This window comes from Strigops habroptila, chromosome Z, assembly GCF_004027225.2.
Source record: "Strigops habroptila isolate Jane chromosome Z, bStrHab1.2.pri, whole genome shotgun sequence".
Lineage (NCBI taxonomy): Eukaryota > Metazoa > Chordata > Aves > Psittaciformes > Psittacidae > Strigops > Strigops habroptila.
Window position 1 is genome coordinate 23,703,285 of NC_044302.2, and position 27,827 is coordinate 23,731,111.

General features: G+C 42.8%; 2 protein-coding genes across 7 annotated transcripts in view; both read left to right on the top strand.

Moving 5' to 3' along the window:
- The window catches only part of ELL2 (elongation factor for RNA polymerase II 2), a 34,225-nt gene extending 17,245 nt beyond the window's left edge, over nt 1–16,980 (top strand). For 2 of the 3 annotated variants that reach the window (XM_030470341.1, XM_030470340.1), the window contains 8 exons: nt 2,992–3,251; nt 4,980–5,104; nt 5,235–5,322; nt 6,793–7,363; nt 9,546–9,615; nt 12,264–12,435; nt 13,398–13,442; nt 13,578–16,980. In XM_030470341.1, coding sequence (XP_030326201.1) covers nt 2,992–3,251; nt 4,980–5,104; nt 5,235–5,322; nt 6,793–7,363; nt 9,546–9,615; nt 12,264–12,435; nt 13,398–13,442; nt 13,578–13,706 — 1,460 coding nt within the window. In that variant the 3' untranslated portion in view covers nt 13,707–16,980. Of the gene's footprint in view, nt 1–198; nt 363–2,991; nt 3,252–4,979; nt 5,105–5,234; nt 5,323–6,792; nt 7,364–9,545; nt 9,616–12,263; nt 12,436–13,397; nt 13,443–13,577 lie in introns of all 3 variants that reach the window. The other variant, XM_030470339.1, reaches the window with a different exon arrangement.
- A 7,415-nt stretch (nt 16,981–24,395) lies between these two features.
- On the top strand, nt 24,396–27,119 carry LOC115600586 (glutaredoxin-1-like). 4 transcript variants are annotated; one of them, XM_030469738.1, is made up of 3 exons: nt 24,396–24,754; nt 26,538–26,652; nt 26,902–27,119. In XM_030469738.1, the coding sequence occupies exons 1-3, from the start codon at nt 24,639–24,641 to the stop codon at nt 26,950–26,952; spliced, it is 282 nt and encodes a 93-aa protein (XP_030325598.1). In that variant the 5' UTR covers nt 24,396–24,638; the 3' UTR covers nt 26,953–27,119. The 4 variants fall into 4 exon arrangements, with proteins under 4 accessions (XP_030325598.1, XP_030325596.1, XP_030325597.1 ...); XM_030469735.1 differs by having other exon boundaries at nt 24,468–24,754; nt 26,494–26,652; XM_030469736.1 differs by lacking the exon at nt 26,902–27,119 and having other exon boundaries at nt 24,432–24,754; nt 26,538–26,657.
- The last annotated feature ends 708 nt before the right edge of the window (nt 27,120–27,827 follow it).

Genomic DNA, 27,827 nt, shown 5'->3' on the forward strand with positions numbered 1-27,827 from the left:
AGGAGATTGTAGTTACGCTGACAGTTAAACAGTTTGGGTGTGTAGAGACAATTTGAAATATATTTACACCCTAGCTACCTGTCAGAACTGGAAAACGTTTTTCTTCACCCGTCAAGACAGGTTTTAAAGTTCCTGATACAACCACACTTCTAAATCTGAGCTAGTGCTTGGGCTCAACCTTTTTCAATGTTTTTGTAGTTCTGGAGTCTCGCAACTCAGTTGCCTGGGAATTATACAGAATAAAATTACAGTATGTGCAACAAGTGATTCCCATCTGAAGACCAGAGAGCGCATGGCCCAGGCGGAAGAGGAGGCGCGCAGTCGAAGTGCAAAGTTTATTAAACCTGGTGGACCATTTTTAGGTATGATTGTAGTCCATTTTTTACTAGATATCTGTAAGTTTTCAAACTCAGTAATTTATATTTTCAGTGTATTCTTGGGAAAGATGGTGTGTTTAGAGATCTCACATGTAGGTAGCTTGTCCTCATGTTGCAGACTTGCAGTGTCCAATTGCTACATTCAGACATCAGCCTTTATTCTTTTCCCTCAGAAGGCCTGCCAGTCCTTCCTTGCCCCCATATTGCTTGACTGGTTGAAATTTTGACCATGGAGGTGAGGGTTTTTCACTATCCAATGCACTTAAATTCTCTGGTTTAGTAGCCACTGTTTTGTTTTTGTAACAGCACTTGTGAGTACCTAAGTATTGTGCTAAACCATTAAGCTTAATTTGTAATCTAAAAAAAAACCAAACCACTAACATTCCGGAAGTCTCATACAAATTCAGAAGTTTAATATGAAAAACTTTGCTTTTCACACTTTCTAATGCTGATTCAGTTTTATTTATGTCTTGGTGATTAATAAGCAACTGTTACCACAAGAACATGACTTTGGTGGTTGTTTTGTTTGGTTGTTGTTTTTGTTTGCTTTTTGTTGTTGTTGTTGAAGAAGTTAAAGTAAGGTAAAGTTGGCATTGTCCCAGGGATTTAATCGTTTTCCACAAAACATTTCCCTGAGGAGCCTGCAGATAGACAAAAGGTAAGCATCCGTCTTACAGGCACTCAGTGGTACAGGTAGCAGCGATCCTGCCTGCAGCAGCAAGCTGAACCACATCTGTCTTCATTAAGTAACACGGGCTCTCCATGGCTGTGTCTGCGGTCCTCTGCCAGCACAGACATCAGTGACAAGTGGTGGTGCAATGCTTGCTCTGCCTCAGCGTACTGCAGAGCTTTTTTAGCCAGCATTGTCATGGCTTTTTGGAGATACAAAACTAAATGTGTGTGTCCTTGACACCCAGGGAGCTCAGCATGGGCTGATACCAGGATGTGGAGTTGGGACTGCTTCCACTGTGTTGTCTAAACTGCTCTTTAATGGCAACGTGAGAGGTGCCACTTCCATGTATTTCAAAATGTCTCACTGGGGAAGCTCTAGTTGACATTTGAATCATCTGCATGATTCTTGTTGGTGGCTTAAATAGATCTTAAGTGAATATTTAACATTAGATAAATTGGGTCTGAAGAGTGGCAATAGGACAGTTACAGTATTTAGGGTACTTTTGTTTCAGACTGGCATTGAGGAAGCTCAGGTAGGACAGGTCTAGTTGCTGATAGGTCACAAGGATGACTTTGCAACATGCTTCATGCAGGACAAATTAGGAACTGGGGTTGTTAATCGTTTTAATGCTTGGTTATGTTTTCAGTTGGGTTTTTTGTTGGTTGGTTTTTTTTTAAGTGAATCAGAGACATGACTTTAGGAGGTGTTTTGTTTGCATGCTGCTTACACTATTGTCTGTGCCAGGGTTTTGTGTACCTGTATTGAATTTAACTTGTCAAAACATTTGTAATGCATTCAATAAACAGCTAGCAAGTTCATATTGTTCTAAAAAATGTAACCATGTGTGTTTGCATGATGAGGTTTGTTCCTGAAAACCAGAAGGGCAGAGTCCAGGGAGCATGCAGGGTGGAAAGGATATAAAGGTTTGGCCTCCACTGCAAAAATGGAAAAAAATTTTTGCTATTCCTAGGGGCTCGTAGTAAGTACATAAGCACAGCTCAGTATCTGTGTGTCTGATAGAAAAGAGCAAGCTCCAGATTTTCTCACCAATACTCAACAAGTCTCCCTCATGTACCAAACATGAGTTGTTGGTTTCAGAAAAACACCTGGTTTGTGTTAAATCCTCTGTTGGATTAGAAACAATAGTATTCAGTAGTATTCTGATAAACCTTTTTTTGTCTAATAGCAAATGCTATTTAAAAACACAGAGTAGAGAAGTTTGTGTCTTTTTCTGGAAAACTGAGATTCAGATTGGCTGGCATTATTTTTAGATTCTGGATGCATCACTTGCAAGTACTTGAATTGTGCCGCCTCTTGAGAAACATGTCTTTTTGTAGAGTTTGATCCAAAGCACTGTGCAGGCCATGTTGTAAAACTTCACTGGCCCTGGGCCCAAGAACTGTTAAATTTTTGCTGTGTTGTTCCCGACAAACCTGAGCTTATTTAATAATAGGGAAACATTTCAGCTTAAAATGTGGTGTAACTTACGGTAACTCAAGTGATTAACACCACGCATCGTTAGTTTCTTTAAGCAGTGATGCAATTAATTCTGTAGACATGGTCTCCCTAGGCATTCATAGGAAATCTTTTTAATTATATGGAGGACCTTTGCATCATACTTTAGAGTACTCATCTAAAAAGAATGCCTGGTTTTGGGTGTTCAGTGCTTAAGCTTATAAACTGGAAAAATAATAAAAGCTCCATCCATATAAATAATCAGTAGTCTTCCTACGGGTACAAATCAATTGCTCATTTGTCAGCTTTTTTTAATATTGAATATTTCTTTGTTAATGCCTAGCTCGATGCATCTTTACTGCCTGTATTCTAATAGATATTGAAATGCTAACTAAATACAATTTTCAGAGTTTATCTGGTAAATATCAACTTCCTTGTCTTGGTTTTTTTGGTTTTCTTCTTTTTTTTTTTTCCCCCTTGCTGTAGGAAGAAGACTACCAGTTAAAAGAGGACCAGAAGGCATTCCAGATGTTGTGCCTGTCAGGAAGAGATCCACTCCCATGAACCCTGCAAACACAATACGGAAAACTCACACAGTAACTGCTGTTTCTCAGCGACCATACAGGGACAGGGTGATTCACTTACTGGCACTGAAGAATTACAAGAAACCAGAGTTAGTTGCTCGCTTGCAGAAAGATGGTGTCAACCAAAAGGACAAGAATTCCCTTGGAATTATCCTGCAGCAGGTGAGACCATGGAGTTTGTGCTGGTAATTTTTCCTTCCTGCTATTCTTATAATTGTAATTTTGAGCTGTGTAATTCCAGTGTTTAAATTAGAAAATAATAAACAATGTACATAATGCTCCTTGTTTTATACAGATGCCCCAAACTGCATGTCCACGTGAGGAAAGGCAAGAAAGAATGAAAAGTTTTGGGGGAGTGATTTTATTTTGCTAGAATGGCAGGCAATAATTAGCTATTTCTAGCTTTGTTGCTCCTAATGTCTTACTTTGTTCTCTTTTACTTGCACTGCTTAGCTGCTTAACTGAGGGAAACTGACCATAGATTCTCTCAACTGTGTGAAATAGTTTTTCATTCACGTTTCTCTTAGCTTCATAATGAGGTTTTTTGTATAAATTTAAAAGCAGCAGCCTGAACTTGCTGAGATTGAGTATGCACAGATTTGCTGCTTTTAGAATACACCTTCAGTTCTGTTTTTTAAGAAGTGAATTACTGTTTCAGGGTATCTTTGTTACTTTTAATGGTTTTTTAAGCTGGTGACAGACACATATGCACACAGACATGAATTATTAGTATTTGTCTGTCATGTTTTTTAGGGAAAAAATAAGCAAAGCCGTGACAAGTGGTAGTGGTAGTGTGTTGATATGTTATTCTGCATTTTATATGAGGCAAATAGATAGACTGTTTTTCTTTGAGGTTTTCTTCAAAACTCCGAACAGGTATTGGGTGTAGAAGTCTAAACCAGCACTTTAGGTGTAAATGGTCTCAAGGTTTTACTAGCTCATTTTAACTTCTTGAGTTACTTTTTATTTGAAGATATAAACCCATTTTATTTTCAAAGGTATACAGCAAGGTATACGCATGACCTTTTCATGACCGTACTTTGCTGTAATGAAGCCTGTGTCTCCAAAACAGAAGAGTGCATTTGGGCCTGTACACCTCTCCTTAAACATTTTAGCACTAAATCTCATTGTCAAAATACAACTTGTTAGATATGAGTACAGTTACTTTTTCCCAGTCAGGAAAACTTCGATATGACTTGAAACCGATGGGATAAATGAAGAAGCTTAGTGCTAGTTACTACATAGAACTGTTCAGGAGAAGGCTATAGTTTCTTGTGGCTCAGGCATTTGAGAAAAGAGATGCAGTTCTGTTTATCAAGACATATGATGATATACTGTGGTCAGTAATGGAATGATGGAAAACACGCATTGTTCCAGGTAGTCTGTGCTCTGCCATCACCATATAGCTGTGTAGAATGAGGGAGCAGCAGGTGTCCTGCTGAAGTTGAAGAAACCTGAATTTGTATGTGAAGATAGTGTACTTCAGATCTTAAAAAAGAAAAAAGGAAATAAAAAACTTGTCCTATTGATGTATTTCATGCAGTGAATATTTAAAGTTTTGACATAGTTTGCCTGGGTTCTTAATGCTGTATTAAAGATAAAAAAACAGATATATGGTGCAGAGAGGGATTTTCCTAGAATGCATTTCATACATGCTTGCAGCAGTTTGGCATTTTCTGACATCCAAATTTCTACATACCAAAGTGACCACATTTTTTAAAATTGGCGCTCATTATCTGAGAGCTGCTTTGATTATCACATCTGAAAGAAAAACAAAACTGGTGTGTGATTTCGTTTTGAGCTTTGATCAAGCTTTGCAGTACCAATCTTATTTCTGTAGTTTGCATTTAGGTATAATGAACATTTATTTTCTTAAATGTCTGCCTGTAGGTAGCCAACCTGAACCCAAAGGATAATTCTTTCTCTCTGAAGGATTATTTATTTAAAGAAATTCAGAAAGATTGGCCTGGATACAGTGAAATAGATAAACAGTCATTGGAGTTAATACTTTCTAGGTAAGTTCAGTCTCTAGGGGAAAGAAAATAGCCATTTAAAAAACTGGGAAATGAATGTCTGTCCTCCCTGTAATGAAAGAACATAGATATTTTTTGCCTTGTAACCTGAAATGTTGGGTTGTCATTGCAGAAAATTAAATTCATCTGAGAATGCCACCAGCACCAGCTGTTCAGAATCTTCTGTAACTTCTAACACATGTGCTCCATCAACTTCTCAGGTACTTTGTGTTTGTTGGTTTTGTTTTGGTTTTTTAACATTATTTACAATGTATTAAGAATTATCACACTTTATATTAGTGTAAAAGCTGTGATGTGAAGTACTGATATTGTTTTTAACTCATGAAAAACTGGAACATTTATTTCTAATTGGATTATTATATTTTTTTAAAGATGGTCGTACTGTCAAAGGCTGCAAAAAACTTATGGTCACATAGCCTAAGGGCTGCTATATTTAGTGTTCTCTGTTTCAGAATGCTTATTAGCTTAAATGTATATTTAGAAAAATAAACAATTCCTGTCTGCACAGTATTTTGTAAACACACCTTGATCTCTGACACCAACTACCCCAGTGCTAATGTAGGCTACTGTATCCTTATGCTACTATTTAAATATACAGCTTAAGAAAGTCTAGAGTAAGGACAAATTACAGTAGTGATCCACTTGGAGAATTTTTTTTTTTCTCCCTATAAGCATGATTTAAGTACCTAATTTTGATTCAGAGTATGCTAGGTATGAAAAGGCAGATCTGAATCAGCAGGCACTACCTCCGCCTTCCCCCAGCCTTTTTAGACTTAAAATGTGTATGTCCTGTTTTCCTGTCAATACCAGAGTACAATGCAAACCCTTTCAGAAGAAGCTTGCAAAACTCTGCATAAAAAGCATTACTTTAAGGAAAAGTTTGATGCTTTCTGTGATTAAAACTGTGTTTCAGTGCTTGCAGCGTACAGCAATAAGCTGGGAAGTATGGAAAGTTTTTTACCACTGAGATGATTACATTTAAATAGAAAAAGGAGGGCAGACCTCTCTTCCGACACCCTCCCACCCCCCCCCAAATTTCTTCTAGTCAGGGCATGAAATGGTGCAGGTCCCAACAACCTCTTTACACCTGCCTCTATACACACAGATTCTGGATTTATTTCAACCGGCTGGCACTCCTGGTCCGAGCTGCCCCTTGTAGATGAACATCAGCAGTGTATGCTTGCTAGAGAAAAGCATGTTTCAGCTGGAGAACCAGCTGGAATGACAGCTGTAGCAAAACTCAGGGGTTTACCTATTCTTACCAGCTTTGCACCTCACACTGATGCATGCTTCTTGGGGTTGATTTAGTAAATAATATGGGTGTGTGACAGCAAAAGCTGACTCTTAACCTGGTATGTGCAAATGGAAATTGGTACCTAAACAAACCAATCCGACCTCCTGCTCTTGGTGAAGCCTTTGATACAACTGCTGAAGAGAGCATCTTTCTCCCAAACCCTTTTAGCTGTAGATTTGAAGAACAGCTTGCTAAATTAGAAACTTAAGAATGAAATAAACTGTGTAATGAGGTGCAGTAATTCCTTGTTTGATAGCTATTTATAGATAAGAAAGATGTGTTTTCAATAACTGCTTGTTCAATAATACTTTTTTTTCAGAATGGGAGCAAAACCTAATTCTGATAATGTTTTTAATATTTTTTTATATTATCACAGAAATCACTTTTGAGTTACAAATTTTTCGATCCTCTGATGAACAAGAAGCAGAGGGTATCTCACTTGAACAGTCAAGTCCAGCCAGCATTCAGTGGCCACTTGCAGGCCTCCAACGAGAAGGCCACTGCTGCCCGTCCACTGCCTGCACCCTTTGCAGCCACCACTACTCCCCCTCCTCAGCTACTGCCTCCTAAACTCCCTTCAACTTACAACCCTCCTCAGAGCTTTTTCTCCACCTCCCCCAGCACCTCTGATGGGCGGGGGACACAAAACTTGCTGGTGGACAGCTTCAGCCAAAGTAACAGTAGCATCTATGAGAACCAGCAACAAAAGTACACCTCTCAGGCTCCTTTGGGCACCCAAGCACCAGCTGTGGTGCGGGTGAAGTCTCCCAAGTCCACAAGAGAGAAGTATGCGCTGTGGTACCAAAATCCTGAAAAGATAAAAAAACATGAGGAGAAGGACAAAAGCAAAATGCAGGACACTAAGAGTGTGAGCAAGGAGGAGAAAGACGTTAGAAAAGAAAAAACTGCCAAGCTGGAAGAATCCTTCTGTTTGGATTCAGGTGAAGGTAGGTATTAATACACTGCTTTTCCTAACTACTAAATAGGTAGCCCTGGTGAAAAGGGACCAGTAAATCCAGGGACTGGAAACACGAGTGGTCATTTTTTCACTTGCTATGCCATTACCCCAACTTTATGGTCATGAAGATTCTCGCTGAAAATTAAGGTCATTTTTAAGAATTCTCACTGTGTAGTACAAAAACCATTAAATCAAAGAAATCTTAAATGGATTGCTGTTGGGCAGAAACTGGTTAAAGGGAAGACCTAGATACTAGAAAAACACTGATAGTTCGCTCAAACTTATTCTTTTTCCATCAGCAGGTTTTAAAGTCTGCACGCTGAAAGTAAAAACATGTCACGTTTATTGCATACTAGTTTACTGAAACACATAGATCGGACATAAATGTCTTTCATTATGTATCATATTCATTAAACTCTGCTATTTCATGCGAAGTCTAAAACCTGTGTAAACTGGCATGCAGTTTTACTAGAGTTTTGGTTTGAATTGTGCTGTAAGCTCTCCACCTTGGCTGCAGAATTTATGACTTCAAAAGATGTAGAAATGGTGCACATTTAAAATGGCATTGAAAAGTTAAACAGAAACACACAAAGACTACATGATCTATTAACACATAAGCACACAGAGAATAGGGCAGAGTTCAGTTCCTTTGTTAAATGGGTGTTTAATTTCAGAGGTTTAAGTTACAAATTAGAAGTCAGGTTTAGCCCTTTCCTATCACAGCTAGAAGGCATCTTTTGAGTATTCAGGGTGCCTCTTTGAAGTGTTTGTTCCACTCCTAGATAAGGGTGCCTTTAAGATGGTCTTTTCACATCAACCCTGGTCATACTACACAGTGCCCACACAGCTTGAGGTTGCTTTGAAAATATTCATGCTTGAATTCATAAATGTGTGAGCATCTTTCTCCAGAAGCTAGTAACAAAACTCTGAACAGCTAAGTAAGGAAAAGCCTGTACTATGTTTCAAGTTGGTGCTTACAGCGAAGCTTTGAAACAGACCGAGCCGTATTAAGAAATGCACTTGAATTTTTTGAAATTAAATGCTTGCAGCAAACTTGTCCACATAAGTTGTGTTGTACATACTGTGACTATTAATATTACTGTTGGCGTTTCCCTCAAAATTTGTTGCCACTTTTACACTTCTTTTTATACTACCGCTATACCATGTAATTTTAATATTAAAAGCAAAAGAATCGAGTGGAATGTTGCATGATAGCTCTTTTTTCTCCCCATAACTTACAGCTCAGGTAGCTTAGAGATTGTCAAGAATGGTTGAGCTTTAGCAGAAACACTGTGTTTACACAGTGTCAGTGCAAGTTAATAATGAATACAAAGGATTGTGTGGTTTTTAAGATTGACAGAAAACCCCACATGAAAAGCAGCGAGATATTACCAAGGTACTGAGTGTTCCTTCCTGTTCCTGCTAACTTTTCATTACGGCAGCTTTTTTTCTTATTTATCAAAAAGATAGGATACTCGTGAAATACTTCTTTAAAAAGAGGGATTAGAGATTAAGTATATCATGCTTTCATAATGCCATTTAAAAGAGCAAAAGAGCAGTTTACAAGTGCAAATAAATAACTTTGAAACACAGCATTGCTGTTAATGAGGAGAAAGTCTTTGTTACAGGTTATTGAAGCCTGAATGCCAGCAACCCTTATACAATGCTACTGACTTTCGTGCTTAGAGGAGTGTTGAAATTAAATCTAGTTTTGGGAATATGTAATTGGCAGGGAGGAAGGGATAAAAACATGGCATGAAAAGATTGTATTTCTTGCTGGAACCTGGATGTTGAGATAGATATATATATATAGATACATGTATATTTACGTACCATGCTGTCGTCTTCTGAGCAGGTACATCTGTTGCTGCATAACTTGAATTGCTGCGCAGATGCCACATCATGTCTTCAAATAAGAAAAGCTGACCTCGGGTTAATATTGCAGTAGCACAAAACCTGTAGAATAAAGTAGCTGTGCCCTTTTCTAAACTCTGGTACTGCCTGCTGTGGAGAAGGTTGTGTGAGCTCTATTATTAACTTATAGAGCTTATTCCAAGTAATTCGCTGTGGGAATAAAACTGTAAAGGGTTTTTTCAAGCCTATCAGGTTGGTACTGTTTGGCTGTATTAAAAATCTGCTTACCACAAGTGTCATATTCTGCTTTTCTCTAGGAGTTCTAGAAACTTACCCTGCCTCCACAGATCCTCCTTCACCAACAACTGAACAACCAGACTACTTAATGTGAGTAAAATCATAATTAACTCTCTTGCCACTCATGGGAGCAGTTGAAAAATCACCTATAAAACCTCTCATTTAGCTACAAAATTGAAAATTTACCAAAATGTAATTTTAGAATAATAACAAGTTCCTTTAAGTGACCCTACTACTTTGTTTGAGTACCTGCGAGTTTTAAGGTCTGAGGTTATCATCCCTGAATTACTGGGGGGGAATAGAAGTGCTAAAAAGAGTTTTAAACTTATTTTAGAAGAAGACTTAAACCATTTAATTTAATTCTTCTTCAAGAACACAATAAAAAAGGAATATGAACCTGCACTGTTTTCTTTTTAGAAGTGAGGCAATACGGAAGGAAAGCTGAATACTAAAATACTCAATACATATATTTGAACATCTTTTCTGTGTTTTCACTGCTTAGTGCGTCTAAGCTGGACAGGTTGGGAGGAAGATGGCAAACTTTAAAGTCCAGCGTGAAAAGCCTGTATATGAGCTAAAAAGAGTTAACCATTAAAGGTTTTTCTAAAGCTTTAATGTAAAATGGCCAACTAACTTGAAGCTACAGCAAAATATCCAATTTCACCACAGAATTGCAGACCAAAAAGCTAAAGAAAAATAAAAAAAACCCCTCTATTCAGATTTTAAATTTCAGCTGCTTAATTTTTACTACAAAGCAAGATAAAAGTTCATTAAACTTGATCGTGGAATGTTATGTATCTACAATAACTAGCGTATTGCAGTCTATAAAGTTATAGAAGGACTTTTCAGTAAGTTCAATTTTAGCTCCTTAACAAGTTGTCACACATCAGATTAACATTCCCGAAAGTTAAAATTTATCTCCTATGTAAAAAAGATTTTTATCCATGACAAGTATTAAAGAACTTTCTTTAAATGAAATAGCTCTAATAACAGAATCAATTGATTGCCTAAATACTTTCTTAGAATGTTAAAACTTCCCTGTCAGGAGGCTTCTTCTTTACTGTTGTAAAACAGAGAAATAACTTTTGCAAATGCCCAATGTCTGAGCTTTTTCCCTACTGTTTTATTGGTGGCCATTTTTAAAAAAGTGTGAAAGTTGAAGGAGGCTGCAATGGAATAACTTGGTCAGTGCAACCTGAATTTTTATGAAATGTTTTTTTTTTTGGCGGGGGGAGGGAGGAGGGAGAGTTGGCACAGTGGGGTTCAATCTAAAGCTCTTTTCTCCATTGGAAAGCTGAGTTTGAGGTTTTGACAGGCCTTCAATGCTCAGAGCTGAAATGAGCGCTATGATAGGTAAAGCCAGGATGAGCCTGATACTTCCCAGCAGTGCAATTGCGTAGCGTGGGCCTCAGCAGGAGCATTGAGTCCGCTTGTTGTATTTACAGTACAGAAGAGGGAGGATAATTTTGTCTGTCTCTTAAAACACTCTGAATTGCCAGGTTCACCAGCTTCTCTCAGAGGAATAATATCACATCAGCAAGGGAGGTGAGGCCTCTCTGTAGAACTTGAACTTTTGTATATTTTCTGTCTGCTTTAAGGTAGACAGCGTGGTAGCATTCTGCTTCATACTTAATACAGTTAGTGGTGCTCCTTGGAAAGATTGAAAGCGAGTCTGGCCCTGCAGGGAAGCAGTTTAGTACTTCACGTTTTAGGCTGAGAACTCAAACTTAAATTTAATTCCCAGCCTCTGCTGGGTGAAAGTGAACAGATTCAGCTCTTTGCTGTCTGCTTCTCAATCAGTGGAAGGCAGTGATACTGAGGAGTAAGAGATACGGTTATTTGATATAATTTAAGATTAAAGATGGATTGTAGAATCATAGAATAGTTTGAGTTGGAAGGGAACCTAAAGACCATCCACTTCAAACTCCAGCCATGAGCAGGAGTTCCATTCCTTCTGCTAGAATGGAAGCCAATAGCCATTTCTAAATTAAAAAAAAAACCCAAATAACCAACAACACACACCCACAAAAACCTGCAAACACAAAAAAAGAAAAAGGCAAAAAACCAAAAACAAACAAAAAAAAAAAAGGAAAAAGAAAAACAAAACAAAACCCCAACCAACTAACTAAAACCAAAACAAAATTAAAAGAAAAAAAGCCTTCATGCAAGATTTCATCAAGTTTTCATTGAGATTTCACTAAATGTCTTAGTTAAATGGACAGCAATGGAACTGGTGTTCAATAAAATAATCAAATTTTATCATTAACTGTGCTTCGATGTTACTTATAGGCACAAATGTAGACAAAAATCTAAGTGCATCCAACTCCATAAATGCAATCCCTTCCAAAAATGAAAAATGTAATTAAATGAATTTTCAAAAGTAAATATAACTTAATTAACCTTCACAGAAAGAGATTATAATCTTGCAGTTTCTCATATTTCACTGAAGCTGATGCATTTATTAGTCATTCTATATTTGAATGATTGCTAATGTTTTCTAAGTGTGCTACACTTTCTTTTTGTGCAGCTTCTGAATAAAGACCCTCAAAAGTAAAATATTAGCAAATAACTGTCACAAAAATATGATAGATTTCTACAGTTACCTAAATAAATTATCTTGGAGGATGCGTGCTTCCATGTAGAAGCAGTCAGATAACTGACTTCAAGCTTGGGTATCTATGCTTGATATTCACTATGTCCTTGGAGGAAAATTGTGTATGTGCTTGTTTTTCCATTAGAAAATACACAGATATCGTCTCAAAAGAGCAACGCGAGAGTTACAAGGGAGACTTCTATGCAGAGTATGGTGAATACAGGACTTTACATGCTTGGATAGAGAGTATCACCAAAAGATTCATGAAGTTTGATGCACGACGGAAACGTCTTTCTCCAGAGTCCAAAGAATATCAGGTAAAGAAGGATGAAAGCGTGAATATTATGTTTCATCTCCCTCTTACCTCTTCCAAAAGTCCACATTTTCAGCACAGGCAGACTCCTCAGTATATTTATCTGTTAAGTTATATAGATGTGGTTTGAAAAGACTTGCCAGGTTCAGTGTCTGAGACTGAGTAACTGGTCACAGAGCTGGAACTACCAGACTGGCTCAGACTTTGCCGACCACCTCAGCATCCAGGCGAGGCAAGGGAGCGCTGTTAGACAGATGGGGAAGAAGACTGGAAGCATCCGTAATCCCAAAGTTTTCCCTGACCCTCTCTTTCCCATGATTTTAGACATTTAACTAAATCTGTAGCCACAACTTACCCATCTTCCAGGATCCTAGCTATGATTTTAGCAGAGAAGGGGGTTAAAAATCGGATATTCTGGATCTCCAGCCTGGACTGCTCTGGTTTGGATATACAAATTCCACATGTTTAATATGAGAGTTCTTTAATTCTGTGTGCACTGAGGATTTTGATTGGCTTTTATTTGTTGGCCAGATTGCAAGTGTATTTTTGAGTATTTTAAAAACCCTGGTACTGCGCAATCAGGCAAAGGGAAAACTTGCAGAATTTGCATACATGCTCTGACCCTGCGTGAGTTAGCTCTGGTTTTTGAAGCTTGAGAAAACTCTGCAAAAAGCTGTTCAGCTTTCAAACTCTACCTCTTTGAGCTGTATGTGAACACACAGCAGTGTGAGCAACTTCTGAAAGGGCATCTTCAAACACATGCTCCTTTTGTTGCCTATTTACAGCTTTAATTTTAGATCTTGGGTGATACGGGGGGCTGTGGGTTTATTTTTTGCAATGCAGGAGAGTGATGGTTCACAACGAAGAAAATATCTTGAGTGAAACTCAGTATATTTTTAGTATTTTACATAAATTTACATTTTTCTGGTAGTAGTGAAATGTTGTTCATGTTCTTTATATTTGAAGGTACTTCATGAAGAAGTCATAGAAGAGTACCAAACATTAGTACAGGTATGTGTAACAGCAGTCTTGTGGGATGTGGTAGTCACTGAGGCTGGCCCAAGTCTATTTTTAAGCAAGGACATGAAATACTGAACTCTTCTGCAGAAATGTTTGCATGTCCTAATTTTCTTTTTTTCTTTACAGTCTAGTCCCAGCTATCATGAACAGAAGAGCAGATGCGAGTATCTCCACAGCAAGCTGTCTCACATCAAGAGACTGGTTGTGGAATTTGACGAACGCAAGCAGGATTATGACACTAGTCTTCTGCTTTGATCAGGACATGAATGAACCGAAGGTTATTTATGTAAAACCTAAGATTAGTTGCTCTAAGATTCTAAAAAATAGTCTCAAACTTCTGCATTAAGCAAGTCTCAGTATTAGCGGACTGAACTACTCTTGGCTTTATTTGTCGTTGCTATATGCGTATTTGAAGCTGCTGTATCTGGTCCCTTCTTTTCTTCAAGATTTATGTTTGTTTATTTTAAATAATTTTATCAGTAGATGCTGGGGAACCAGTACCTCTGCTATGAAGTTCTGCACATTTTAAGAAAATATTGTAGCAAATTGAATAGTTTTGGGGCAAATATAAGACTGGTTTCTGACCTTTTTTGTTAATGCAAATCTTTGCCTTAAATGGTAGAAGGTTTAGAAATTTGCACAGAATACTTCTAAAAAAAGAAATCACATTGTTTTGGAGGGTTAAAGAGGCATGTATATGTGCTGTATATGGCCCATTTTGTAACAACAGAAATTCACACCTGCAACTTAAACCCCCCTTTGCAGTGATTGCCTTAAGGTATTTGATTGGGTATACTTAGTATAGCTAAATTATTAGCTACACTGCTTTCCACTTTGCTGAAGCACCTGGGAAGCACTACATGGCCTACGTACGCTATTAGTGTCTGGAAGTGTGTGCTTGTACTCTGTGTGTGCAAGAACGTGTGAGCGTGAGCATGTGTGATGGGGGAAGAAAAAAGCTGCTACTCTAAGTAGGCCAAATGCTCAGGTTAAAAAAACTGACAAGTGTTGCTGTAGGTTTTTCCTGTAAGATTGCCACTTCTGTCATGGAAGATGAGAGCATTCCATTTCAATAGTTTGTCAGCTTTAATAATATTGGGGAAGTTCATACTTTACAAAAATGAAACGTATATAGTTTTTGGGCAAGATTATAAAATTAAACATGTAGGTTACCTATTTATATACTATTATTTGGGGATAATAATTATAATTGAATAATCATTATTATTCAGAAAGAGTATTTTTGAAGAGAGATATGCAAAGAAGCTATTGCCTGCATAAAGTATATATTTAAAGATTTTAGTCCTGGGTACCAGGAATATAACAAAGAATGGATGTATTTAACTATGAAATACTGTGACCACCAAATAGCACAAACTTTCATTTCATGCAGTTTTTTGGTTTATTTTGATGTAAACCATTGCTTACCTTATGTTAAATCACAAGTTATTTGGTCAAAATTGAGCAAAATCTTGTGTCTTACTGTGTTTGTCTTTTCAAAATGATGCCAATGGAAAAGCAAAGCATTACATTTACAAATCTGATTTTGGACTTTCACCAAAATTTTGGAAGTATCACTAACAGACTTTATCTCCAACAGACTTTATCTCCAGCATTTAAAAAAAAAAAAAAAAAAAAAAAAGGAAAAAAGCTGTTATGTATCGCTGTAAACAAGAAAATGTTTGATTGCCAGAAAACATGTATTCAGGTAAATGGAAGCAATGGAATTTTTGCCTTAAACTGTGAGTTCAAAGATGTTACAAATAGCAAGCAAGGTGTCTTGCCAGTGGTTTTTGTTACTTTCTTGAGACCATGTTGACTTTGGGGATACTTGTATTAGTACAGTTGTTTTCAACTTCACATTTCAAATAACAAAAGAGAAGACTTCTTGGTTCCCGTCGAGAGCTGCATCCACCTGGATTTAACGACTGGATGTTGTCCTGAGCATGCGCACACAGTCACACCCAGGAGCTGTTAAATTCATGGCAGTTCTGCTGCAGCTTCACTGGGTGGTTGTAAACCACCTAGAAACCACCTTCATTTCAACCAAGAAATGAAGTGGCTGTTCAGACTAAAATGACGCGCAGTTCCTGATACTGGGACACATTTTTGCAGTTTTGTACTCTTTATCTAAACTGTGTGCCTGGATCTGATATTATCGGCTGTTACAGGACACGACAATACTGCTACAGTTGTTTCGATGTGTTGTGATCACTGCTACTACTGTCACTCTATAACTGAGACCCAGTGCAGTTAATTGATTGTATTTCCCCCATACCATTTGCCATGGACCAGCATTCACATGCATCTTGTGGTTTATAGGCTGCGTATGTGTTACAGCTGGAGGTTAGTGCTGCTTCAGAGGTCTGGCACTGCATATCATCACCAGACCTGCAAGCTACTGTAAAGGTCTTAATTGAAGGTTTTGCTCATTTGCACTGGGCATTTCTGAAACATTGCAACTACACCCCGCAGCATGTGTATTGCAAAACAGTGCTGTAAATCTGTGTATCATTGAGTTCAGTGAATGCTGGGACCCTACAGAAGCAGGGCCTCTGACTGTACAACTGCCTTTCCTGCAAAACTGGCCTGCTTACTCAGAGAAACAACATTGCCTGTGGTGGCATCTTAGCTGGGGTAACACTACTACGAACCCGAAGCAAATGATTGATGTAGAGGAGAGTCAACTGTCCACATCTCCTGTGTGAAAACAGTGAATTTCACTACATTTTATATAAAAAATGATGGTTGGAAGGGAGGCAATAGCCCTTTCCTTTTGGCTGAAAAAACACAGCTTAGGAGGGTTGGTTTCCAGTCTTGCTGGGATTTGAGGGAGAAGAACTGCACCAAAAGGAATTTTTCTTTTAAATTTTAGATATGCTCCGTGCTGTCACTTGGAACAGCTCACTTCACTGCTTTTAAGTCTACACTCTGCCTTGCTATTTATCAGACAAAAAAAAGGTGATATTCAGCCAATTTGGAAGTGTAAAACATATAGGCAAGTGGTGGAGGCAGCTTACTTCAATAGGTTTTAAACAGAAATCGGGTTAGTGTGTTGATATTGTAACTTTGCTTGTTTATTATGTTTTTAAAAATAGTAATGTTACATCAGTTGTTCTAGATAGTAACTGTTGATTCATGCAAAGATGTATGGCTACTTTAAAGTATAGTTCTCTTTGTAAGTTTACTGTCGTTTGTTTCTGTACCTGATGGGGGATGGATGTGGCCAGCAATTCCATAACCTTCTTTTGAGAAGGGATATGAAATTGGTCAAGGGAGAACAACACCTGGGAACATGAAGGCTTAAAACAAGGCTGTGAGTCCCCCTTTCTGACTTTGAGAGTATTTTACAACTTTTCCAATTGTTTCCTTATAAACTGTATTAAGATTCTGTATGTGAAATATCTTGGGGTGTTTTGTTAATGAATACTTGAGCCGTTGTTGCCTATTTGTTCTATATCAATTAAAGTTCAGTAAAATGTTAACTTTCCTGTTTGTTCTATATCAATTAAAGTTCAGTAAAGTGTTAGCTTTCCGATTTGTTCTATATCAATTAAAGGTCAGTGAAATGTTAACTTTCCTATTTGTTCTATATCAAATAAAGTTCAGTAAAATGTTAACTCTGCAATCCTGAGACTTCACTTTTTCCTTATCTGAGGGGGTTAGCGCAGCACCTTCAGCAATGCGGCAGTGCCACAAGCACTGCCATGGGAACTGCTGCTTTACCCCTGGAGCACCTGTGGTCCATCAGCTTGCCCTTAAGATCCTGCTGTTCATTTACGAAGCGCACAAGGTAGTGCTCTGGAGTGTAAATAGAGAAATGAGAAAGACAGTCTGGAGACTGGATGGAGCAGCCCTGAGGAGAAGAACTTGGGGGTGTTGGGTGACGAGATGCTTCCCATGACCCAGCTTCAGTGTGTGCTTGAGCCCAGAACCCCACCGTGTGCTGGGCTGCATCCCCAGAGCGTGAGCAGCAGGTCAGGGAGGGGATTCTCCCCCTCTGCTGTGCTCTGGGGAGACGCCCCCTGCAGTCCTGATCCAGCTCTGGGGCAACAACTCAAGAGGGTTGTGGAGCTGCTGGAGTGAGTCCGGAGGAGGCCATGGAGATGCTGTGAGGGCTGGAGCAGCTCTGCTCTGGAGACAGGCTGAGAGAGCTGGGCTGGTTCAGCCTGGAGAAGAGAAGGCTCCTTAAGGGGAGACCTTAGAGCAGCTCCCAGTGCCTAAAGGGGATACTAGAAACCTGGAGAGGGGCTTTGGACAAGGGCCTGTAGGGACAGGACGAGGGGCAATGGCTTAAAATCTGAAAGAGGGGAGATTTAGATCAGATGCAGCTGTTGTGGTCCAGGCTTGTCCAGCTATTTTTTCATGCTAATGGAGTACGGCTGGATGTTTATAAGCATTAATGTAGTAGTTGATTGTGCGCTTACTGCCCATAGCCAGCCCCCAAAACTTTTGTAGTTGGCGGGGAGAGGTGCTTCTTAACCGTGTGATCCAGATTTTCCATGTGATCTGGAGATTTACATGAGAGCTTGGAAGTGGAGGTGCACACATGAAGTTCTCGCTATCCTTTGCTCTTTTGTCTTTCCTGACTCAGAAGTTTTGTTAGTGTCCCAAATCACCATCGTGGTAGGACCCAGGTGGCCTGTTGCTCATGTCTCAAACTTGTGAATGCCATGCCACCTCATCCAGCTAAGGAGCAGGTTACTGCAGGCACCTGCTCTCATTGTACATGAAATGTTCATTTGCTCACAGCAATAACTTGGCTGAGGCTATAGCCACACTCCTGTTGGAATTGCAAAATTCCTCAAAGTCTGCAGAAACAGAAGGATGAGACCAATATCATGTAGTCACAGGTCACCCAACAGGATGCTCAGCATCCATGCCAGAGATCAGAGCTGAAGGATCGTGGGAATTTTAATGTTGTGAAAAAACAGGAAACACATGAGCTATTGATTTGCAGAAAGAGCAAATTGTAGAAGCTGACCTCCAAAGCACTGAGGTCCTTGGGAAGACAGCACTCCACAAAGCATTTCAGAAGCATCCCTAACTCATTGCACCAGGAAGTCACACAGAGGACTGACTGTGTGGTGGCTCCAGCCAAAATCGTCGTAAGTAGGAGAGGGCAAAGAAGAGACACTGAGGCTTGGATGTCTGAGAAGGTGGTTATGGGATGCCGCTGACCACAGCCTCTTGGGCACTGCCTGTCATCTCTTGTCCTGAAAATCCTGTCCTTAGATGGAAAGGACAAGACCATCTCATCCTATTCTTGTAAACTGTGCACAGAACATCCAACACACTGACAATGATGGGCCACAATGCTGAAAAATACTCAAGTATTTTATACCTGAAAATACTCAGGCAAAGCAGAGCAGCTACCTGTGGTGTTAGGCAGCTGGGATGACAGCAGGGAAGAGGATGGCTCAGAGTGATCCACCACTGCCTCAGCTGAGCTCTTCATGCAGCAAATCTCAGTGATGGGGCCAGAAACCAAACAGACATCTTTTCATCTTTTATCTACATCTTTCTAAAATGGTAGGTGTTGTATTCGTAAACACGGTGAGGAAGCATACCAGTTACTAAATAGGAGATTCCTATCCTCAAGGACTATCAGTCAGCATCTTGCATAAACAGATGCTTCAGACTGACTATCAAAAAAGATGCTTAATCTTTCATAGAATTTTAGAATCATGGAATTATAGAATTATTTAGTATGGAAAAGACCCTTAAGATCATAAAGTTCAACCATTAACCCGTCACTGCCAAGGTCACCACTAACCATGTCCCTTAGTGCCACAACTACACACCTGTTAAATACCTCTAGGGCTGGTGACTCCACCACTGCCCTGGGCAGTCTGTTCCAGTAAGTCAACAACACTTTTGGTGAAGAAATTTTTCCTAATATCACATCTAAACCTTCCCTGGTGCAACTTGAGGCCATTTCGTCTTGTCCTATCACCTGCTACTTGGTAGGAGGGACTGACCCCACCTCACTACAACCTCCTTTCAGGTAGTTGAAGAGAGCAACAATGTCCCCCCTGAGCCTTTGCTTCTTCAGTCTAAACTCCCCTGGTCCCACAGCCATTCCTCGTGAGACTCGTGCTCCAGGCTCTTCACCAGCCCTTCTCTGGACCTGCTCCAGCACCTCAACGTCTCTCTTGAAGTGAGGGGCCCAGAACTGAACACAGGATTCGAGGTGCAGCCTCACCAGTGCCCAGAATAGGAGGACGATCACTGCTGGCCACACTGGTGCTGATATAGGCCAGGATGCTGGTGGCCTTCTCGGCTGCCTGGGCACAAGCTGGCTCAAGTTCAGCTCCATCAATTAACACCCCCAGGTCCTTTTCCATGAGCAGCTTTCCTTCCACTGTTCCCCAAGCCTAGAGTATTGCATGGGGTTGTTGTGGCCCAAGTGCAAGATCCAGTAGTTTGCCTTGTTGAACCTCATACCATTGGCCACAGTCCATGGATCCAGACTGCCCAGATCCCTCTGCAGAGAATTTCTATCCTTCAGCTGATCAACACTCCCACCCAACTTGGTGTCATCAGCAAATTTACTGTGGGTGCACTTGATCCCCCTGTCCAGATTATTGACAAAGAGATTAAACAGAACTGGCCCCAGTCCCCTGGGGAACATCACTTGTACCTAACACCCAGCATCTGATTTGGTGATGTTTTTCTAAGCAAATGCAGATACATTCATGTCCCCGTCATGAACTCGGCAGTTCAGGGAAGGACTTGAGCAGGTTACATTCACACCTTTTCTGATAGTCACTGTTGCTGTGATTCCCTCCCGGTCTTACATGGGGCATTGCTATGAGAAAATGAAGAATTGTGAGATAGCATGTGGTGGTAAGAGGCAGACCTGACTAGATATGTGATTTTATTTAAACTTAATTCCCCTCAAACCCCAACTAATTATGCAATTGTTTTTTCCTTCATTAGCATTTCAGTGAAAATGTGCTGGCTTTGTTTCTAAAAATAAACTATAATATGTTTCAGGGTTTTTTCTTATAGGACTTTTTGATTAATTCAGTTAAACCCCACCGTAGTGCTAAAAGCAAAGCTATCAATGAGGTTTTAGCCATATTAGATTAGGGGTCTTGTGTGAGTGCATAACCAAGGGAAGGAAGGGATCACTCAGAAATGACAGAAAGTGGAAGCCTTTGATAAGCAAATATTGACCACTATGGAGGTCAATTGATGCAAAGCAAACACTGGGTGCAGCAGGGGCCAATGTCTCAGCTGGAGCTAGGTAATAATCTCACCTCTACCTGGCATCTTTGCCTCGGCAGGGTGACACTCGAGCTGATGTGCAGCAAAACCCCTTTCCAAAGGCCAGGCTGTCCTGGAACAGCTCCAACTGGCTCAATTCCACCTGTATCTAAAGGGCATCTCTTTCATATAAATTGATGTCCAACTCCCTGAACACGTGCCTGTGGCATCTTCTTCATCCCCTCCCCAGAGCTACACTGTAACAGTGTCTTTTAGAAGCAGTCATAGAATCACAGAATCAACCAGGTTGGAAAAGACCTTTAAGATCATCAAGCTCATCCATTACTCCACCACTGCCAAGGCCACCACTAACCCATGTAACTAAGGGCCTCATCTACACGGTTTGTTGAACACTTCCAGGGACGGTGACTCCACCACTGCCCTGGGCAGCCTGTTCCAATGCCTGACCGCCCTCTCTGTGAAGAAATTGTCCCTATAAACCTCCCCTAGTGGAGCTTGAGGCCATTTCCACTTGTCCTGTCACTTGTTACATGGGAGAAGAGAGCAACCCTTACCTCACTACAACACTATAACCTCCTTTCAGGTAGCTGTAGAGAGCGATAAGGTTCCCCCTGGGCCTTCTCTTCTCCAGACGAAACACCCCCAGTTCCCCCAGCCGTTCCTCATCACACTTGTGCTCCAGGCCCTTCACCAGCTCCATTGCCCTTCTCTGGACCAGAACTTTAATATCTCTCTTGCAGTGAGGGGCCCAGAACTGAACACAGGATTCGAGATGTGGCATCACCAGTGCCCAGTACAGGGGGATGATCACTGCCCTGGCCCTGCTGGCCACACTGGTGCTGATTAGGCTGTACTTCAAGAGCATCTGGAAGGAGCATGGTAACATTCAGGATTTCTCTGTTACACTCAAGAAATAACCCACGCAGCTGCAAAAGATAATCAGGTTTGTCTCACACAGCATAGCTTACGAACACAGAATGTTAATTCAGTTTAAAATGAGCCCCCACTGGGGAGGGTTGAGCTCAAAGTCCCATCAAAAGCTGACATTCCTTCTTGGACTGGCAAACCTATGAGGGTCACCTCCTCCACAGCCAGCAAATCTGACATCAGTGCTGTCAGCCCCCAGGGGGTATGTGGGATTATGAGACCCACTTTTCCCAAAAAAGTCATCAGGGCCAGCGAGTTTTCTTCCACCAAAGCCATGCAAGGCTGTCAGCCCTCTTCCTGTAACCACCATCAGAGTTTTAAAACTTATTTTCCCAGAAATATAGTGTGACGATTGTCTAGATGTGGGAAATAACCAGTAAATGTTGTGTTCCTGCCAGGTTTAGGCAAGCCGTTCACCACCCCTTGTGTGGTCAGGGGTATCGTCAGGCCACACTGGCATGGGTGACCAAGGGCAAAGCACAGGGGGACCTCAGGGATGCTATGAGCGTCTTACAGCATTTGTTGACCGCCTTGACTCTGTGACACTCTTTGTACCTGTTTCTAGTTACCTGGTTGGGATGGGCAGTTTAACTCCTGTCGGTAGCGATGAATGTGGTTTTAGGCTGGTGCAAGCCATGGACAGTTGGATCCCGTGGGACGTGGTTGCAAGAGAGGACGGTGTCAGGAAGTTATTGCATGGCCTTGAACCATGCTACTCAACTCTGTACCAGGCAGGAGCCCTGGTCAGGCACTTTGGGTCTCAGCGGTTTGTGCATGAGAAGGATGCAAAGGAAACCACTTGGCCAGAGTGTTTCAGTGCCCTCTCCTGCCCCCAGCTCCCACTGGAAAGTCAAATCAAACCCAAACATTGTTTGTTAATCTTCGTGATTCATTATCTCAGCCCTCCACACCTCTGCTGCCTCCATGGCCTTGGCATGAGCCCCCTGCTCAGCATGGGGCAAGGCACCGTCACCCTCTACTCTCCTCCCCAAAAGGGCTGGACGGGGAACGGGAAGGTGGAGGGTAGGGATGCGCGACCCCCGGGCTGCAGCGCTGCGCGCAACCTCCACCGGGCGGCAGCATTGCCCATGCGTCCCCCGCTCATCTCCCAGCGCATTCCCTGCGCAACCCCCCGCGCATCCCCCCGCGCATCCCCATGTGCGTCCCCTTGTACGTTCCCTGCATATCCACAGCGCGTGCCCCTGTGCAATGCCCCACACAGGCAAATGGCTTCAGTGGCCGGTACAAGGCATGGTTCCCGTTTCGGGTTTCTACTTCTGGGAAAAGCATCTGGCCTCAGGAATCTTCTGTTTTCCCATAAATAAGCGGAAGAAAAATCATACTGAAAGTTGGCAATGAGGAGAAGTTATGCTGCCCAGGACTGTCACGGCCAAGGCCGGGCAGAAGCTGTGGCTGTGCTGCTGCACAAGGAGCTGCTGCACAAGGAGCTGCCTAAACCCAGCTGCCTCCATTTTACATTCTGAGGACTGCAAAGGAGTGTGTTGAGGTCAAAATGTGTATTTGTGCACAAAGGAGCAAGTTTCCTTCTACAACGCTGATGCTGCAGAAAACTAAGTTTGGGAAGCCCTGCTTGGGGAAGGGGCTCCTGAGCCTGCCTGTCACATGCAGCATTGATTAGCTGAAAAACAGACAGCCTGGGCCCTGCTGCTGGTTTTCCCCCTTCAGGCTCATGAAAATAAGAAGTTGACGTCCTTTATTGTCCTTCTGTATCAAGCCTTCTTATTTTAAACAGCTAAAATGTGAGCAGGTTGCTTATTTGACGAGCGGCCCACGATACTTGTGGGGATTTCTCACCTGTGTTAGACTAGTCCCGTGCTCCCCAGTACGAGGCTGGAGAAGAGGATGCTTGGGGTGGGGGTCTTGCCCAAGTGCATGAATACCTAGTGGAGGAAGAAGGAGGATGGAGCCAGGATCTTCCGAGCAGAGCCCAGTGCCAGGACCAGAGGCAACAGGGAGAAATTAAAATGCAGAAGGGTCTGTCTAAGCATCAGGAAAATATTTTATTCGGTTTTGGCTGCATCCTTGGAGACATTCCAGCCCTGAGGGGGCACAGCACAGAGTAACCAGGTCAAGGTGACCCTGCCCTGAGCAGCGGCTAGGGCTGGGTGATGTCCAGAGGTCTCTGTTGTCCTGTGCAAATTAAACATGTGGAAAATGCTGGGAACTGCCAGGCAATAAACCGACCGAGTTCAAGCGAAAGCAGAGCAGGGAGAGGAGCTTAGCAGAAGATGAACTAAACATTAGACTAAGTCTGCCCAGCAACAGTGTAATACATTGCACATGGTGATTGCCCCTTGTGGAGTAAAGCGGGGGTGTTGGTGGGTGTGTGTTCGTGAGTGGAGACAGGCTCTGCCTGAGCAGTGATGCTGCAGTGCTGGCGATGGCCGTGGTCCCACCGAGCTTTTCACTTGCGGGTGCAATCTCACCGCCGCAGCTCGACATCCAATATGTGGGCCCAATTTAGCCCTACAGGGCTTGCTGCCCAACTGTCTCTTTTACAGCTTCAACTCTAGGAAGGACTGCAGCCTTAAGGTTTTTTCTTCTGTTGAGTTTACACAATTGTACATAATTGTGTCTTACAATACGTGTGTTGAATCCCTTTGATTCCATTTATCTGCTCCCTAAATACATTTTCAACATAGGTCTGCAAAAGAAACAGTTTGGATTTTTTTTTTTTCAATTCTGGAATTCATTCTTTGAATTCTTTTGGTTCTTACTTGCTCTCTGGGGAAAAAGAAAAAAAAAAAGTATTGCTGCTTTAACCACTATGTTTTGGTGAACTGATGACATGCTCCTGGGGAGGAGTTTCCAGGAGGAAGGAGCTGTGCAGCTCATAAGTGTCTCAGGCTGGGATTGCTACTGTCTTCTCTGCCTGTGAACGTCCTGGTGAAGGGCAGCATTCCTGCTCATCTTGAAGCAGCAGCATGCCTGATCAGCTTGTGGAGAACAAGATCAGATGTGACAAAGTAACCCTCTTTATAGAAAGAGGCTGCCATTACTGCAGGAATGCTGAGGAGATGCTCAAGAAGTACAACTTCGTGCCTGGAAGTCTGGAAGTCGTTGATATCACTCAGCGCAAGGATGTCCAGGATTACTTGCAGCAAAGAACAGGGCAAAGAACCGTAAGTTCTTGCAGTTGTTCCTCAGCACTTGCTGATCCTATGTCCCAGCGTGCCCATAACCTGGCCAGCTGCTGCAGAGGTGGAGGTGAGGGCTCTTTCCCCATGGCTTTTCATGCAGGATGACAGGGAGAAGCTGTAGCCTGCCCCGTTGGGAAGGACGTTCCTTGCTTTGCCTGCCCTGTGCATCCCGTTGCTGCAGCTGCTGCAGGGCGAGCACTTGGTGCCGAGGCAAGCTCCTGCTCCCCAACGCAGCACCTGCGGGTGCGGAGCTTCGCCCGCCCAAGCCCTTCCGTGCCCTCACATGCAGGGCAGGAGCCACTCCTCAGTGGTACTCAGACCTCTGTGTGACAAACACACCTTTACTTTGCCTCCCCAATCCACCCCAGTGAGAACAACATCCAATGATGCCCATGGGGCGAAGCAGAAGGGACATGCTGGCAACCTGCCTTGCCACCGGGGCTTCAGGGGATTTTTCCTGCACGGGATGTGCCTCCAGACATGTGGCTGGTCTCAGACCAGGGAAAACCCAGAACTGGACGGCTGCTTTCAGCGCAGCAGGACTGCTGCTGGCCCTGACAGAGGTGCTCCTTTGTCTGTCCCGCCTGAAGGACAGCAAAAGTGCCAGCGTACCTCCTGTAGAGCGCTCGCTCTTGGAGTCAAGCCTCTGTCCTGCTTGTCCCTGATCCTGCCAGCTCAGTTTTAGCGTCTTAGGGGTGCCAGAGGGGACCATAGCTCTTGCGCGATGCCGTGGCCCTGTCCTGAGCCTGGGCACGGGGCAGCAGCATGTGGGCATGTCTGGATTCACCCCTGCCAGGGCAGGACTATGGGCAGCCATCAACCCCTCCAACACAAGGAAAGGCTTTCTGAGCTGCCATTTTCCAGTGGCCCCTTTTCCCCTTACTATTTTATGCCTGTTCCTGCCCATGTCTTTTGTCTTCACTCCTTGAGCTACTACTGTCTCAATAATTCTACTCCTGCCTGTGTTTTCATTTCTTTTTATCTTCCCTGGCCGGCAGCTGTGGCTGTGGTGGTGTCAGCAGTGATTCACTTCCCTCTGCGGCAAAGCTTTGCCTTCAGGAAGCCTCAGATCTGGGGATTTGAAATGGCTCCTGGCCTTCAGGAGAGGCTGGAGTTTAATTTGTTTTTCACATTTGTTTCTGCAGTGATTGCTGTCATCTTGCTGCCAGGCAACCGTCATGAGGTGGGCAGGAAAAGGGACAAGCACAGGCAGGAAAACAGCAGAGGGTCAGGGCTGTGAGGTAGGAGGAGAGCAAAAGGCCAGAGAAGGGTATGTGGAGAAGTGGCTGAGCCAGAAAGGTGAGTTTGCAGGGCCAAGGGACTTTGATGGTGATGGTGGCCATTAGGGAGACAGCACACGCCACCCAGCACCTTCACGTGCTGGGAAGCACTCAGGAGCACGCTGGTATTCCTCGGCACTTGGAGAACCTGCCGTGGGCAGATGCATGGTCCATACACGCTGCAGGTCTCAGCACTCGGAGCTGCTTGCTCGCTTCTCTGGGATCATGTGCTTCAAGCGTCTCCAGCACTACCCCACAGTGTGTTTCTGTCTTTCTGCAGTCTCTCTGAAATGCAGAGGCTTCCCCTGCCCCTTCCTGTCTCGCAGTGGATTTCAGAGAGATAGGGTCCAGGAACGGGAACAGGAGAATTTTGTAAATGATGGTCTCCCTGGTGCGCAGTCTGCCTCCAAGACAAATCCTTTCCCCACACTCTGCCTCCAGCAACCAGCTCTTCTGATTAATCTGTGGCATTGTTTTGTGCTCAGCTGCCTGTTGTCTTCATTGGGAGATGCTGCATCGGGGGATTGTCTGACCTGCAAAATGTGGACTGCAAGCTCCCCAGAATACTGCAGCAGATCGGTGCCCTGCGGTAGCGTAAGGGTGAGTCCGAGGATCATCTCTGACAGCAGCAATGCTGGCAGGACTTAGGATAGGTGTCATGTACATCATGTGTGTGCATATACACAAAAACTCTGGGCATATATGCAGACACACGCATATGTCTGTAAACGGGTGAAATACATAGCTATGTACACACATGGAAAAGCACTGTTTAGTGGCGTTTTCTTGATCTAGTAGTTCCAAGCAGCTGTGACCTCTACCCTTTTTGTCTGCTGTTTCTACTTTCAGGAGAGAGATGACCATGAGCTGCATCCACATTCTGACACAGGGGCTTCCTGAAGCAAATTCCTGGCAACTTCCTCCTGCGGGATCAGATGCATCCTCCAGGCTGATGCAGCTTCTTTCCCTGTCAGTGCACAGTGGTTCAAGATGTGGACATCTCTCCATCCTTTCTGCAGCTCCAGAACATGATCTGCTTCAGCCCAATAAAATACACTTGCTCTAAGCGGCTGTGTTCACCGTTGTGTCTCTTTTTCGTACAGACCCATCCATGCGCTCATCCGCAACACCTCTCTGCCCTCTGCAATCCCTTTCCCACCTGCCTCTCCCTAGTGACCTCCTCAAACTTCTCCGTGTTTCCGACATCGAGCACAAACGTCATGACAGTGGTCCGATCGGGGGGGATGCATAGACTGCTGTACTGTTGGTGCCGGGCGGTGCAGTGCTGAGGGCTGCAGCCTGTACACGCTGCAGCAGCCTGTACACGCATCCCCAGCCCTGAGGACGCATCTTCTCCTGGCTGAAGTCTCATGGAAAGGTCACAACAAGGCCTCAGAGCAGCGCTCTTTTGGCAAGGGTTTTGTTATGGCACAGCTGCCGGCAGGACACGATGGGGGGTTCTCATTTATACTGCAGTGTGCCAAGTGACGAGCAGCTCGAGACCGAACACGCCAGGGCCTCCTGCTGAGGAGGGTGCTGACTGCAGAACAACCACTGAGACAGCTCAGGCCAGAGGGAGACCTGAGGTGAACTGTGCTGTGTCTGGAAAGAGTTACGGTAAAAGCACAGCACAGCTACTGCCAAGCCAAACTGGGGCAGAGATGCTTTAAGCACTGGCACTAAAATAACACTGTCTCCAAACAGAGCTTTAAAGCTGTTTCAACTTGATGAGGAGGCAAAAACCCCAAAGTAGAAACCCTTCTGAATTCTCCCTG